The 16,288-nt window shown below is 39.8% G+C and overlaps 1 protein-coding gene across 1 annotated transcript in view; it reads left to right on the top strand.

Moving 5' to 3' along the window:
• The first annotated feature begins 7,293 nt into the window (after nt 1–7,293).
• Nucleotides 7,294–16,288, top strand: part of CLVS1 (clavesin 1) — a 101,535-nt gene continuing 92,540 nt past the window's right edge. The window contains exon 1 of the mRNA XM_009332088.1: nt 7,294–7,682. Coding sequence (XP_009330363.1) covers nt 7,294–7,682 — 389 coding nt within the window. The remainder of the gene's footprint in view (nt 7,683–16,288) is intronic.

Here is a 16,288-nt window from a genome sequence, read left to right on the forward strand (position 1 = left end):
TTTTTAAAATGTGGAGCAAAAGAACTGTAAAATTGGATAAACTTCATGTTATTAAAGACGTAGGACTAAATGTCTCGATAATATGTTTTGTTCCTTCTTCTGTATATCTTTGTGCAGATGTTGTAACACAACTTCTACAGTGAATTTAGGGATTTTCAGGCACCAATATTATGATCCCATGCTATCAGATTTCTGCACATAACTTAATTATCAGGCTTGGGGGTCAGAATTCATGTTTTGCATACTGCTGATAATTTCAGCTGCAAGAGGTTTCTATAGTATTGGAGAAAGTGACCTCTTTGTCCAATAGCGGCCAGGATGCTTTTTGTATAGTGACACTTGGAGTAGTTCATGACTGACATGGAAGTCTCTCAGAGCCTGCTGTTTCTTTGACATGCCACAGGGCGGGCCTCTCGTTCCCATAGGGATTTGCAGTTTATCTGTGGTTGGTGAATACTTATAACTTTAAAGCTATGATTTGGAGAAAGATTGACACAATCTCATTAGGTTCACAGGTGTTTTGTTTAACTTTTTATTTACAAGTTGTTTAAGTTCTTGTGGTCTTATTCCTTAATATTCAGGTAGGCAATAAGTTTTGGACATTTCAGGTCAAAAGATAATGAGGCAATTTTTTTTATTTTATGTCTATTAGACAATCTTGTCAGTCTCTTTTTATGCCCGTCAGCTTGTAGCAACAGCAGGACAACTGCAGGTCGGTGTTGCAGACGTGAGTGCCCTATGTACCGTGCAGAGAGCTACAAAGATCAGCCGAGTTGCTGCTGTGTTTTGTGCTGTGCCATGGCTAAATTACTGCCACTGGACAGAGAGATGTGGCCTGAGGGTAACCTGTAACTGTCTTAAGCTGATAAGGAGACTGTAATATGAGGGGAATAGGAATCTGTGATGTACTGTTTTTACTGAACTGAAAGAAATGTTTGTTATTGTACCAGAGCGAGGCGATCACATCCCAGGAAAGTGTGAGAAACCATCAAATTCCCCACACAGCTGTTACAGTCACAAACATTCCCTGTCTTCATATTGAAGAGAAACAACAATTCCCTAGTGAAGGTTTACAGGAGCAGTAGGACTTGCAGGAGAAAGGTTTGCAATATTTAACTCGTCTAGGTTGACTGGGAGAATCTAGTCCCTTAGGGAAGAGCTACAGGGAAGCAGGGGATGTTCATAACAGTCAGGACTGGGGAGGCCACACCCAGAGTACTGTATCCAGTTCTGGGCTCCCCAGTACAAGAGAGACATGGACGTACTGGAGAAAGTCCAATGAAGGGTCACAAAGACGATTAAGTGACTGGAGCATCTCTCCTGTGAGGAAAGGCTGAGAGAACTGGGACTGTTCAGCCTGGAGAAGAGCAGGCTCAGGAGGACCTCATCAATGTGTACAAATACCTGAAAGGAGGGTGCAAAGAGGATGGAGCCAGGCTCTTTTCAGTGATTCCCAGTGACAGGACCAGAGGCAATGGGCACAAACTGAAACACAGGAGGTTCCCTCTGAACATCAGGAAACACTTTTTACTGTGAGAGTGACCGAGCACTGACACAGGTTTCCCAGAGAGGCTGTAGAGTCTCCTTCCTTGGAGATATTCAAAAGCCATCTGGACACAGCCCGGGGCAACCTGCTCTGGTGGCCCTGCTTGAGCAGGGGGATTGGACCAGATGACCTCCAATCTCAGCCATTCTGTGATTCTGTGATAATCTGAACAGCAGTCAGGATATGAACTTGGGATGTGAGATAGACCTGTCTGGATCTCCCATAGGGGGGTTGCTTTTGACAAAAATATAAAGACATGGTACACTTCTGGGATCTTGACTGTGCCATTGAAGCCTAGGGGGATTACACTGGGGACACTGGGAACATTGCAGTCTACCTCTCCATTTCCTTGTGTGCAACATGGCTTTACATTTTTCTCATGATGCATTATGAGAAATGCAATTACACATAGGGGGGAAAGATTGCCCAGATGTTAACGTGTAAGCTTGCGGCTCAAAAGACATATGGTCTGTTTCCAGCTCTGTGAAATGTGTCCTCCGTGACCTCAGGCCAATCACTCAGGGCTGTACTTCTCTGTACTTCATCTGGAGGATGTCAGGATCCAGCAACCAAGGACAAGAGAGAGTCAGTTTTTCTCATCACTTTTTTGAAGTTAGTTCACGGAGCTGGGGTATGTCCCTTTCTATGTCTGAGCTCTCAATTTCCAGTGCAGGTTTCTACTAAGGTACGACAAGGCCACAAAGTGCCATAGGAGCCATTCTTATAAGTGTACAGGTATGGATTCATCCTCCCCTTCCCTTACGGAGCAATCCCGGCTTAGCAGAACATAGCCCCAAGATGTTTTCCACAGTTAACATCAAAATATTTTTTAAAAAGCAATTTAATGAGATGACACCCACACTCCGAGATGAAATCATTCTAGATTACCATTTTCCCTCCCTCCCTGCCCACTCCCTTCTTTTCTGGCATGATTGTAGCAGCTAATATCTATATGAATGCTAGGAGTTAGGAATTATATAATGAGACAAATCATAACAGTGATGCCTATTAATACGAGGTGAGGATCAAACCCTAGTGCCTTCCCCCTTTGAAAGCTGTGGTAATGAATGCGGTACATGGCATATAGCTTTGGACTGAATGGAAAACACTTGGTAGACAGAGGCAACTAAAATCTTTCTGGAACTGGAGTGGACAGGGAAGGGCCAAATGGACACAAGGACAGTGCTTAAGGAGGCAAATGGTGTTGCAGGGACAGCTAAACGGGCAGGAACAAAATGATCCAGATAAGCATCATCATCACTGAGAGCAGGTTTTGGCCAATTTTCCAGGGGATGTAGAGCAAATAGGGGTTGAACGCCGATCCAGAAGCTGTCATTGACGAGAGAGCAGTAAAGTATATTAAGATCTTTGGATGGAAAGTGCTATATATACTTCCTTAAGATACTATTTTCATTTTAGTTAATTATTAAATATTACTATACATTTTATTGTTAACTAAATTTTATTTTTGAGGGTCAGGCAAAAATATAAGCTGTTTGTCTGAAGACTGTATCCCACTTTCAGTATTTTACCCATGCTAAAGCCACTCTCTGTCCTTTGTCATTCTCTTATTGGGAATGAAAATGAATAAACTGAAATGGTATGTGACACCACAATTTTGGTGGAAATTTCCCTTTTTTTTCTGTATTAATATGTTATGTTTCAAACCTCTGTTAATTATTTTTCCTTGTTTAAAGCTGGGTTTTGTTCCTTTGGAGGGATGATTTATTGTAAGTGGCTGTGAAAAGACATTAGGAAAGCAAATAGTCCTTTGGGAACAAAGAGTCACAACACAGAAAAACAGCTGTTGAGACTATAACAAAGAGTCTAGTGTGCCAACACGCAGCAACAATATTCAAGATAGGGAAAAAAAGGCCAGCATCTTCATTTGGGTGGAAAAAAAAGAGCCGAACAAAGATGTAAACATCTGAAAAATTGGCAGATGGATCAGAGCTGTGCACAACACTGGAAGAGAAGGAGAAAAAGCCATGTGTGGGAGGGGGTGAAAATGGAGAAGGTGCTTCTGTTATACCTTTGGGAATCAGAATAAATCAGTACCATTTGAGAAAGCACAATGACAATTAAACTGGGTAGCTATGGAGCATTAAATTTATTGTCAAGGTAAGCAGTGGGAGAATCAAATCATCCACTGATATAAATCAGACTTCTTGAAGTCAATGGTGCTAGAGTGGATTACTACTAACCCCAAGATTTGTGTTATGATTCAGAGAGCAACAACATTGTTCATACATATTTTGGATTTTTGGATTATTTTGCAACATATAACATTATGTCAAGAAAGTATTTTAGTGCAAAGTCTATTCTGGCTGATAATTGGGATAACCTATAGAGGCTCTCCTGTAAGCTGTAACCCATGGCTATAGCTCAGCTCACTATGAGAAAACTCTGAAATGCATTTAAAAATTTATCTTTTGTTAGACTGAGTATTTGTAAGTTGCTTTTTGGCAACAACATCTGACAGGAGAGGACCATATCTCCCTCACCTTGGGATCATCCTGGGCATCAAGGGTGCTAATGCATTTAAAGCAGAAAGGTAAGAACAGTAGGAAACTTTAATGATAATAAGTAGCATTATTTTCGACACTAAATGCTTGGGGATCCTGTAAGGAAATCTGAAGGGACAGACTTTCTTTCCTTGGTCTAACCCCATTTTCTTCTGGAGTAGACTGCAGGTGACCTTTAAAGAATTTGCCTTATTTCCAAAGAAGCATCTTGGTGGAGATGGGAGTCAGAAAAGGAGCAGAGGAAGGGACAGTTCTACTCCCATAAACTCTCAGAAAATGGATGAACCCATTGGGAGGTCACATTTAACTGCCACAACAAGTCCTTGGATCTCTTAGAGCAAGTCCAGAGGAGGGCCACAAAAATGATCAGAGGGCTGGAACACCTTTCCTATGAAGAAAAGCTGAGAGAGTTGGGGTTGTTCAGCCTGGAGAAAAGAAGGCTCCAGGGAGACCTTACTGCAGCCTTTCAGTACTTAAAGGGGGCCTATAAGAAAGATGGAGAGAGACTTTTTACTATGGCCTGAAGTAATAGGTCAAGGGCTAATGGTTTTAAACAGAAAGAGGGTAGGTTTAGATTGGATATAGAGAAGAAATTCTTCATGATGAGGATGGTGAGACACTGGAACAGGTTGCCCAGAGAAGTAGTGGATGTCCCATCCCTGGAAGTGTTGAAGGCCAGGTTGGATGGGGCTTTGAACAACCTCATCCAGTGAAAGATGTTCCTGTCCAAAGCAAGGGGGTTGGACTAGATGATCTTTAAAGGTCCCTTCCAAACCAAATCATTCTGTGATTCTATGATTCTGTAAGTCTAAGTCACAGGAGCTCCAAAGGTGTTCAAATTCATACTGAGCCCTGAGCCAGAGCTGTCACAGACCCCAAATAAGCTCCTTGCTTCCACCCCTCTGCCGAGCATCCTTCATCACAACCAGCTTCCTTAAGGTACGACTTGCTGTTAAAACTAGGAAAAGAACCAATCCTTACACTACATTCCCCCAGTGACAGTGTCACACTTAAATCCACTGAGCTCTCCTAACTAGCTCATGGAGGCAATTGTAACTAAAAACATGATTTATGCAAGAAAATGCTAATACCACCATTAATTTGAGATCTTAAGCACAAGATATTGCCTGATTTTCCCATGGCCTACATCAGTGGAATTCAGTTGATACCGTTGGAGTTATCCTAATTTAGTCTAATAAAGGCAAGAGGAAAGCAAATAACTGTTACTTTATTTCTATGTGTGCCATCCACCTTTAATACAACTCTCATTTCTTTAAGAATTGAATAACCTGGACCCATAGATTACCCCCTCAAAACTTCAGGGCCTGTTTTTCTAGAGTCATTTGCACTCCATAGTGACTTGTAAAAGGCAGCCAGCCTTCTTTCCTCCCAGCTCTGCCTTTTCCCAAGTTTTCCCAAGCTGATGAATCACTGGATACTCTGCCCTGCAGGTAGCTTTTCTTAACTCCAGCACCACAGTGAATACAGAAAGAGACTGCTTAACAAACTCTCCTTTGTATCACCCACAGACAAGTTTAATGCACATTGCTGTTGAATGAAAAGCTTATCTCCCACCACAAATGTCCTTTAAGCAAATATGCAGAAACTCTCTGTATTCAAATTTATGGATCTCATCCCAGGGCTGCAGCTGTGGCATCTAAAATGTAGTTTTTATCAATGACATGCAAGCTCACAAAACTGGGGACTCCTGCATCCCTTGTGCTGATTGACTTCCAGATCCTGCAGTGTAACTTTGAGCAGCCCCTGGACGAAGAAATGCTCTGGCTGCCGCTGTTCCCTTTGTTTGATATGAGAATGCTGAACCCAGGGGAGTAGCTGAGTGAAATGGTTGTTTTGCTATAAATAATTCATAACTTTCCAAACAGCTTTCTTCAAATACAATAAAGTATGTCTTCCACTGAGGGATTCCCTTTTAATTTTTAAACCAATGTTTCTTTTTCAGAAATTAGAAAGAGAAAGAGATCAGTTAAGCAGTGGGGGTTTTATTTGCTTGTCTGTTTTTGTGATGGCTGAAAAATTGGATGGATCTTGATCTTTCTTCACACACATTTCACATTGGAACAGACCTTGATCTTATTTCACACAATGTAACTACACAGACTTCAATGACAGCCTCTTGCTAATTATGTCACTGAAATGTAAGAGATTCACTGTACCATTTTGCTCATACATAACAGTTTAAGCAGCTTTTCTTCTAACACTTGTAAAAACAAATTGTAGGTAAAGTACAGGAATGAAAATGAAATTCAGAACTAGGTATACAGGAAAGCTACAAGATACTAAAAAAAAGAATTTGGAATAAAATGCATCTCTTAAACTAAAACACCAACCCTGTTGGATTAGAGTCATCAAACACTTTATTCATGGGAAGTTTCCTATGAAGATGTATTAAGTCTCAGTGGGAAATATTTTCAGTGAGGGTTTACCAAGTAGAAAATACCCCTGATGTTGGTGGAGTTTTGGGTTTTTTTTAATCAGTTTTACAATCAGCTCAGGGACTAATTCAAGGAAAACTACAAGCTGATAGTACGGGTGATAAAACCAAATCAAACAGTTGTTATACTTATGATAAGTGTAAATCTGCATACTTAGGAAGCTGAAATGTAGCTTCTGTTAGGGGTGGAAAAAAATTACTATTATTTTTGCTTTTGTCATCCTGGGCTTGAAGTTATGGGATGCTGGAACTCCCACACTTTTATAAGACAACTTTGCAAAGTGTATTCTGATAGTAAGTTCATACGGCTTAGTATTAATTGTCAATTAATCAGATGACTTTCTGAAAGCTTGAATATATACATTCAAGATGTCAGTGACTACCTTACCTTAAATGCACTCATTCTGAAATTATTTGACTGCTATCCTCTTACATATGAAGCACACAAAGCATTTTTATTGCTATATAAATTTCAGAAATGCATTTCTGTAAGCTTTATACACATATTTAATCTTTCTTTTATATATTTGCTTTTTCTTTTAGCAAGTGATGGAATAAACAACATTCATTTGGATGGATTATACTATATGTGAACTGCCTGTTACTCTTTCTGCAAGAATAAGAAAAGCCCTTTGCTATCATTTGTTAAACAGCAGCTTGATAGCAAAAAGATTCTGAATGGCTCACACTCACAGCAGACCATCAATTGAATGGGATCAGCACTTCTCCTACTAAAATATCTGAAGTTAAGGATTTGGAAAGCAGAGATGACCCACTTACAAGCTGGACTTAGTCCAGAGACTATAGAGAAAGCTCGCCTGGAACTGAATGAAAACCCAGACATTTTGCATCAGGATATCCAGCAAGTCAGGGACATGATCATCACAAGGCCTGACATTGGGTTTTTACGTACAGATGATGCCTTCATCTTGAGATTTCTCCGAGCCAGAAAGTTTCACCAAACTGAGGCCTTCAGACTGCTGGCTCAGTACTTCCAGTACCGCCAATTAAATCTGGATATGTTCAAAAACTTCAAGGCTGATGATCCAGGAATCAAACGGGCTCTGACAGATGGGTTTCCAGGAGTACTGGAAAATCGTGACCACTGTGGCAGGAAGATTCTTCTGCTTTTTGCAGCCAACTGGGATCAGAGTAGGTAAATGTAGATAGTGTCCTTATCTTTCTACATACGCTCACGCTCAATTTGTAACAGAATATTTGTGACCATACTTGAAGCAGCAAGGCCATTTTCAGTAAAATATTTTGTAACCATGAGTCCATTTCACAGAAACTTTCATCTGATCTGATCACCTCTCATTCTTCAGACATAACACCATTGAGAGATAAGGGTATATCAGTGTGTCAGATAAGTAGCTCATGGTTTTTTCCATAAATATTTCCAGGTTTTAGCCAGATAGTGTCTGTCTGCTATAAACACATTAATGCCTGTTATATAATCGCTTCAGTAATATCATAGACTGGCCAAACAGGTTGACAGAAAGCAAATGTCTCAAAACATATGGGCGTTCTCGTAGCTTTTCTGGTGCAGAAGGAACTGACCATATTTATTCTGTCTCCAGACTTCTTAACAGATCATTTTTTTTGTTTTAACCATTTCACAAATTACAGCCTGCGTTATGAGATTTCCACAAACTGTATTGTAAATTCTACACACTCTGCTTACTGTATGCTTGCTAGTCTGATAAATGGGAGATCCATGCAAAGTGTATTTTCTCTTCAGGTCATTTCTTTACAGAATAGTATGAACAAAGATATCCCCCAGCCATTATTATAAAATTATGTCCTTAAATGTTAATGTGATTAGTCAGATTTCACTACCTATTTGAAGTGATACGGAGAAAAGGGGCTAGTCCAAGAATATCATGTTCACATTGTCCTCTTCATCGGAAGTCATTCCATTCCATTTTACCTGCCTTCACAGTGAGATGGAGAAATGTAGTCATCTGTAGGATTGCCATGTGTTCTTCTGATTTTTGATAAAAATCAGACCAAAAAACAAAATTCAGATTCAGGTTTTGAGTATCATAAATTCTGATGAGTTCCAGGTAGGATTTTGACTTGGCACCGTCTAAAGTTGTCCATGAAAGTGTCTCATCCTTAGGAGTCAATAGATTGGAGCTTTGAATTTATGTTATAGAAATTATTAGAGAACAATACACATATGCCTGCAATTCTTCATGCTAGTTGTCTTCTGAGAAAACCTTTCATCTGCATGTGAAAACAGAGTTCAGAAGTGTTTTTAATTTTCTTTTGCATGTAAAGCTCTTGTAAAAAAATGTACAGAAAAAGTTACAGAAATGTAACTTTGTGTATACAAAAGTATTTGGTGAAATCCAGAACTGAAGACAGTGATAAAAGTCCTATTGACTACAAAGCAGTCAGCAGTTTATCATCTCCTGTCTTTCTGAACTGTGAGCTTGCCTTTCTTCCAACCACAAAAACCTTCTTTTAGCAATTGGCCTGGAAAGAAAGATGAATGAACAGGTATCTTGAAATAATAGAAAGTATCAGCTTTAGAGGACAGAAGCACTGTGGCTCTGCTGGTTGCATTAAGGGATTTAGGTATTATATAGAGCCAGCTTTTGGTTTCTGATCCCTCAACAAAATGAATCCTTGCGATTAACCTCGTACATCAGGTCCTGCCCTGGGAAAGCTGAGAGTGCTGCTGTCTAAGGCTCCTGCATTGGGATTTTGACAGAACATTGACTCCTGTCAGGTTTTGCCTCAAATTTTCTGCAGGTCTTTTAATATGCATCCATGTATAATGTGTGTGTGTGCAAAACCCAAAGTGATCCTGCATGCAAGATACCTTGTTTCTGAAAATGTAATTTTAACCTTCAAAGAAGAAAGGCTGAGGCTAATAGGATAGGATATACTTTCCTAAGACTCCTCAGTGAAATTAAAAATTTTACCGCTCTGCAGCCACTGAAGCTCAGCTCCTCTATGGATTCAAATGACAAGAAGTGTCATTTCTGTGGGCTTTTGTAGCACTGCAACTGTTGCAGGGATTTGGGACAGGATTTAGGCTGTAAGAAAACAGAGGGATGACCTGCTCCTTTTTTACTGTCTAAATCAACAAGACCAAAAGCTGTTAAGGAATGGGAAATGATGAGTGCAATGTCCTGTTAAGCAGAGGGGAAGCAGGTTATTGACCAGAAGAAATATATATTCATATATACTTCCCAAAAAAACCCAAACAAGCAGGCATTGTGTATATCTTACAAACACATACCTTGGGCAACCTTTCTATAGACATGTCTTCAGTGATGGCAAGATGTTTACAAGCTTACATTTCAGCTGAATGTTAATGCAATCAATTCATATGATGCTGTGATGCTGATAGGCAAGAGTAAGAGCTCAGCCTTCAGCATACCTTTCCTAACTTTAATCTCATTTAAAACTGTCTGTGTTTTCTCTTTCTTTATCATTAAATCATAATGATAAGGGGTCATTTATAAAGAAATTGTAATTTATAAAGGATCATTTAAAGTCAGCATGGTTATAATCCACAAACCGATTTTCAGTCCAGACATTCTTACCATTTATACTCCTGGCGGTATGGTGGCTGTATGGATCACATGTCAAGGAGGGAGAAGCAGCCTCATAACTTTTTGATCTTACAAATGTATTGATTTTTAAAAGGAAATGTAATTATGTGTGTAATGTGACTGCTTGGACAAATCGGATCCAAGATATTCCGAAGGGATTTCCTTTGTTGCAGATAAAATTATGTGATCATTTGGAAACATTTGTAATTTTAGCTTCAAGAATGTAATTGATAGATCTAACATCTCTAGAAAACTAGGTTTTCATTTCTAGTCTCAACGTTTCCAGCTTCAGGTTCCAGCTGCTGGATTGTGTTAGTTTAAAAGGACCACAACAATATGACAGCTTCCCATGTTTGTACTTTTGTGTCCTGACCATGTCATCTCTTAACCTATTTTTGAATTCACTGAGGATGCGGCACTGTAGGGTAAGTTACTGTCAGCCAACAAGAAGATAGTACATTAGCTACTCCACAGCAGTGGTTCTTGTGTTCACTTTTAACCATAGTGAATGTAAAACAGCTAGCCCTCTTTTCCTTGAAAGCAAAACAACCTTGTGTTGTCCAAAAGGTAAAGAACATACTTGTGGGCAGCCAGCACAGCAAAGATAACGTTCTGCAAAGTATTGCACTAGCTTAATGTCTTGCAATATATTTATGCTGCCAAAGCATAAATAGATTGAACTTCTTTACTCGCAGAATTAGGAAGATTTTCCAGGTTGCTAATGCTCTTCATCATTATTTTCTGGACCTTTCCTATCATTTTAGCGTTGTTGCTAATGTGCAGATGGATGAACTGAATACAAACTTTCACTAATAAACCATCATGTGGTAACACCATATCGTCTGCTCAGTAGTTCCCTCCTTTTAGATATAAGATTCTCACTGTTTTCTTAGCTACTCTATCACATTTTGAGCTCATGTTCAGCTCAAATCTGCCTCCAAGTCACTGTTTCCTAAAATACAAACACCACTGGTAAATGTGTCATACATTCTGATCCATAATGTGGGCACAGTCTAGCATGTGATTCACGCTTTTCTGCAGAGCTAAACCCATCCTCCTCATCAATTATCATTGCATGGGTTTTGTGTCATCTGCAAAGTTCACTGGCAAGAATTTTATTTTTGCTTCTGCATCGTTGAAAAGGATGGTTATTTTTGTTTTGACCAAAACCTCCTTGATGACTAGGAAATAAACACAAGGAATGATAATTCTTATCTCCAAATCACTAGCTGAGATCTATCATGGTGCCAGGTTTTCATTCATTTAGCCTGTGCTGCATTGGTTTGATTTTGCTCTATTTTTTAGACGAGTTTCTTAGAGATGATGTCATCACTTTCTTTTTATGTCCTGCATAGTATATTTTGGATCTGTTAGTTAATGTTAATCACATATGATACAGAACAGAAAACTTCAGAGGTATTGAATAAGTGAAAATGAGCAGATGGATAGAAAAGAAAAAGACCAGATTAGTTCCACACTGAGGGAGAGGAAAAATGTCGAACTATATTACTGTACACTAGAGAATCCATGCAGGGGAGGGCCATCGTTCACTTTGATCAGAGCTCAGTCCTCAGAGGTCAGAATAATCCAACTACAAGGTGTGAACTCACCCAAAACCCGCAAAGGCTTCACATATACCATTGCTTACAGAGCACCTTATTTTTAAATGCAAATCATAGGGTAGTAAAGACAGGCAAGGATGCCAAACTGATCTTGTCAGGAACTTTTCTGATGAAATAATTTGCATCATAAAAAATCCCAGTTTGTAAAACAAATACATGCTACATACAAACGTACAGTTTTGATGAGACCCGAACCAGGATTTCACATAAAACCAAATGCGCCATGTGCTGGATTACGAATACTCTTTCTCACACTTTTTCATTTCATCAGTCTCACCAAACCTAAGCCCTCACTCCTCTGATGCACCTCTAGTGAATCTGAAGCTTTTAAAGGAGTCAGATAAGAGTGTCTTTTTGGCTGTTGGATGGAGGAAAGCCTTCACTAACTACCGCAGCTGTTCCTAGGTCTGCTACTGCCTTCTAATATATCCTGCTCGTACACCGGGGAAATGGGGGGTTTGGGCCAACAAGTAATTCAGCAGAAGGTGTTCATTAATCTTCCAAGTAAAGATATTTCCTTCAAGGTTGTTCAGCCAGAGTAAAATTTATTTCTGTATAGAGAGCCAGCACGAGGGCTATCTCCAATCATGATCCTCTGTGAATAGGGTCTTGGGGTAGGGGGGGAAAAGGTTGCCCATTGTCTTTTGCAGCAAAATAGTGATTAATTTCTGTCTTCATGTCTGGACCGTTGTGTCTTAGATGCTGTCACATAGCTCCAAAAATTCTGTAAGTCAGACAGAAAAAACTGCTGCTTTGTTTATGACATACATTCCCTAGTCAGCTGCTAGCCATAAATTCTCTTTTATTATCGAAGGAGCCTCAAATGTCAGATACTTACCATTCTGTAGGAAAGTGTATTGAGAGAGGCGAAAGGGCAAGGAAATACTCTGACATAATGGTAAATCGACAGCTATAAATATTTTAAAGGATTGCGATAGAAAAAATGATGTCCTTGCTGAGAATGCTCATAGTGGTGTAATTACAAGGATATTATCATCAGCAGATCCTGTTGGTATAAATGAATATGTCTCAAATGCTGATTATTCCAATATATTTCAAGGATAATCTCAGATGCTTAATAGAATATGAAGGAATAAACATCTGTTGAGACTGATTTATAGACACAGGCAAACTGTGGCAGTAACTCAGCCTCATAGCTGTTTATTATGAGAGATTATGGCTGAAATATGGCCAGCCCTAACACCAGAATGATTTTTACACAGCAAGTCTTTGGGTTTGGTTAAGAGATAGTGCTTCTGTTTTGGGAGTTGCTTACAGTAATGCAGATTGAGGTTGTAGTTCAAGTGTTGCATTGACCAATAAATAGCCTAGAAGCACACTGTTTTAAAAATAATTCATATTACATTTTTACATTACTGAGGTCTGAAATGGTAGCAGAATTCATAGTAATAGAGGAAGGAAGTGTAGCATAAGCAGAATACTCATTTCGGGCAGTAACAGATGTGCATATTAAACGTTGGACAAAGAAGACGAAAGGGAGCTTTGTCTTGAAATGTTTTAATTTGCTTGGAGGCGGCAACTTAATTCAGTTAATACCATTTACTATGGAAGCTGAGTTTGGGAAGGCTGTTGTAGTCCATATGAATGACAGAAGGATGACACACACGAATGACAGTCCTGGATAGGGCTGAGAAGGGAATCAAAGAAGAGAGAGAAAATGTCTGAAAAAGAGAAAGAAAAACAACAGCTGGGAAAGTTATGAAGCATATGTTGAAGATCAAGACAAGCCTGAGTGAAAGGGAAAAAAAAAATCAGTGAAGGGAGGGTAGGGCAATCAAACACATATTGAGAGGGAAGAGAAGGTGACTGGATGGTGTCGGGCCGAGGGCTGACTGAAGATCTGTGAAGGACGGTGCCAGTGGGTGAGACAGACAATTGCTGGAGCTGGCCTGCGGGATAACAAAGGGAAACGAAGGGCAGACTGGAAAGTGGGTGCGTGCCACCTCCCTCCTGTGGAGAAAATAAACCAAATCCAATTCCCAAGCTTTATAAACTGGAGAGAAGGACAGTTGATTAAGAAAATTACACACACACAAACACAACACACACAACAAACACCTACGCACACATGCACGCACACACCCTTCCTTCCCAGACTGTCTCAAAAGACCAAAATTCTGTTGTGAGAGTTTATGTCTGGGTGGCAGAAAAGAGAAACTGCATGCAGTTGTGATAGCACTTGTCCCTTGTCCCTTGTCCCTAGAAAATGACCCATACACCTACGTGGGCTGTATATGTCGTCCTCACAGCTGGGTTCTGCAAAAGAACATTATAACAGAGTTATATCAACAGAATAGTATGAAGCCAAACAATATGACATCCCACTTGGCTCTTTGTCCCTTTGACCCTTGGGAACAGCTGGCAACCATGAACGAATGCTCTTATAAACAGGAGTTTTTTGAGGTGAGACTTCATAGGAAGAGATCAGAATACTTTTTGTCAGAGCTTTTCCCAGATCAAGTTTTCTAAATGTCTGATACTCTGATCCGTTTCTAACTTGCCAACCTAATTAAAAGGAGCTAAGGCAAATTCATGCATTGCAGTAGGAACAGACTGCAAAGAGTCAGGGGAGGAAAAAAATGTAATTCTCTGACTACCTATTTAATAGGCTACATGCAGTAGAAACGTCAGAAAAGAGTGGAGATATTGAGCTGGAATCCTTAAATACATTTGAAATTTTTAAATTCTAATAATTTCTTGATATATTATTTTCCCAGGCCATGAATTATTTTAGACTCTTTCCTCTGAACTCTAAGCCTCTGTATCAATTGCATTTTACATAAAAATAGTTGCTTTTTTCACTACACCCTGGTAGGTGCTGAGCATTCTCCACTTCCAGCACCTCAAAGCAGCATGAGGGATGCTTGGAAACTGCTGCCGTTAGCAGGCTGGGTGATCCCAGAGGAGTTACAGTGGACAGCATGAATTCGGTCAAGATGTGCATGGTGTGGGGGGTGCTGAGCTCCATGAAACTGCTGAACAGCACGTTGAGGTAAATTCTACCCTGCCACCATGGTCACACTGCTTCAGGGTGCTTGTCTACCTTGGCGAGGCTGGAGGAGGAGGGAGTCATCAGCTCCCGTGGTTGCACTGATGGGAGTGTCCCAACCATGTATCTCTGGGATGGTCTTGATAATACGAGGAAGGAAGTGGTAGAAGCACCCGTCTGCTACAGGCACCTAAAAATTTAACAGACCAGACAGAGGTGGAGGCCAGGGAAAGGATGGAGGAGTAAAGACATTCCAATAAACTAGCCTAAAAATTGAGTTGTTAAAGGTCTTCCATACAAGACATTTTGCCTCTTTTGGGTAAGCCAATAAAACAAGTGGAGCATCATAATTAATATGCCATGACTGGAGACTTGATTCCTAAAGAGAAGAAAATGGAATCACTCCTTGAGGAAGAGGAAATTTTTGTCTTAAATTCTGATTGTACTCTCACAGTTTTTATTTTTAATAAGTGCAGCAACCACAAGGGCAGTAAAAAGCAATTATCCCTTGCTCCCAGACCATGATAATCTCAGCCCTGGAAACTTCCTGGAGGGTCCATTTGTAACAGGGGACAGAAGGCAAAGCCAGCCAGTTAGCCTCCTGCTGGAACTATTTCTTATGTAACTGCCTATTTTCTGCCCATGCTGAGCAAACTTGCACCACTAAAGATTAATTTTTAAGGGAAAGGTAATATGCAAATATCTTCATTGGTGTTTTTTCTTTATAGAAAGATGGTATCACTTTTCCACTTTTCCATTGCAGACACACAGTGGATGACACATGTCTGTGCATGCGTTAGCACATGTGGTGCCAGTTATCTTTCATACATGCAGTATAAATCACAACACCAAGTAATGTTATGATGCTATATGATCAATAAAAATCTATTTGAAAAACACATATGGATTATTTATACAATATCCCATAATACATCTCTAGAGGGTCAAAATTCAGGATTTGATTGAAATTGTAAGATTCTAAGCTACTGACTACCATATTTTTGAAGTTAACATATCAATATACATAAGAAGAAATATTTGTTTTTTAGAGGAAAATTAGTATGTTTTCTATTTTAACGTTGCCAACCTGCTGTGTATCGAACCCCTTGTTAAGGACCTGCTGCTGGCCACTATCACAACAAGGATTTGGGGCCAGAGGAACCTTTGGTCTGGTCCAGTAGAACCACTCTCATGTGTACTTTACAAGGCATGTACTCTCACATACTTTACAGGACATGCAGTTGATGGCCTGAATTAACAAAGCAGGAAGCTCAAGAATTTTTTTTTACCTTTTTAGACCAACATGGTTTTCTTCGTTGAGTTCCAGTTACAAGCCATCTCCACACCTTCCTTGTTCTTTCCCATAGGCAGTCTTGTCCTCCCTTCCACAAAGCCATAATTTCAGCCCCTCTGGTTTTATACCATGTCAGCAGAGGAACTGAACTCCATACATTCAGATATGAATGAAGTAATAAAGGTGAAAAAAAGTGGTAACAAACACAAGGCCACTGCTATGGTGTGATCAGGAACATGCACTCCCCTTGCCAGTGCTAAACCTTTC

This window comes from Pygoscelis adeliae, unplaced genomic scaffold (assembly GCF_000699105.1).
Source record: "Pygoscelis adeliae isolate BGI_AS28 unplaced genomic scaffold, ASM69910v1 Scaffold98, whole genome shotgun sequence".
NCBI lineage: Eukaryota > Metazoa > Chordata > Aves > Sphenisciformes > Spheniscidae > Pygoscelis > Pygoscelis adeliae.